General features: G+C 75.5%; 1 protein-coding gene across 1 annotated transcript in view; it reads left to right on the forward strand.

Moving 5' to 3' along the window:
• The first annotated feature begins 256 nt into the window (after positions 1–256).
• ADAMTS16 (ADAM metallopeptidase with thrombospondin type 1 motif 16) overlaps positions 257–728 on the forward strand; it is a 161,192-nt gene continuing 160,720 nt past the window's right edge. The window contains exon 1 of the mRNA XM_040492159.1: positions 257–647. Coding sequence (XP_040348093.1) covers positions 257–647 — 391 coding nt within the window. The remainder of the gene's footprint in view (positions 648–728) is intronic.

A 728-nucleotide genomic window follows, 5' to 3' on the forward strand; every position in this document is an offset into this window, starting at 1 on the left:
GATCCGTGCGTGGGAGAACACGCGCTGGCACACGCAGGCACTGACGCGCGAGCGCATCGACACGCACACGTGCGCGCACGCGAGTGGGTTCCGATGCCCGGAGGCGCCGCATTCAAACGCGCACACACGCGCTCGTAGAACACCGACCGGACTTGCTGCCGGGCCAGTGGTCGGCGGGGCACCTGCTGCCGCCTGGGCCTTCGGCAGCCCAGCCCCCCGCCCGGGCCCACACCAGTCGCAACCCCAGGGCCTCCCAATGGATTGGCCACACGCGGGCACCCGGCAGCCACGGCGACCCAGGCACGCGCGGCCAGACCGGTGGAGGGCGGGGGGGCCCCGGCGACGGGGGCGCCCCTACATCCTCCGGGACTTGGCGAGGAACTGGCATTGCTTGCCCGACCCCGTCGTCCCTCATCGCGTCCGCAGCCGAGAGCGGCCGCGGTGCGCACTCAGATCCGCGCGGCTCTCAGAAGCTCAGGGCGCCGCGGTCCCGCCTTTGATCTCCCACCCGCGGCGCAGGGCGGACGCCGCGGGGCCCAGGCGCCGCCCAGCCTCCTTCGGCAGGTGTCGGCGCCCGCGGCGGCGCAGGTCGGGCCCGGGGGGTGGCGGGGCGCAACTGGCCTGCGGGTCCCGAGGGCGCCTGGAAAGTGACTCACGCCGCTCACCACTCGGAGCCCCCGAGCCACCTCTCCGCCCGCGCGCACACGGGGAGGCGGGCGAGGCGCCGA

The sequence above is a fragment of the Herpailurus yagouaroundi genome, unplaced genomic scaffold (assembly GCF_014898765.1).
Source record: "Herpailurus yagouaroundi ecotype Mexico unplaced genomic scaffold, PumYag 29, whole genome shotgun sequence".
Classification (NCBI taxonomy): Eukaryota; Metazoa; Chordata; class Mammalia; order Carnivora; family Felidae; genus Herpailurus; species Herpailurus yagouaroundi.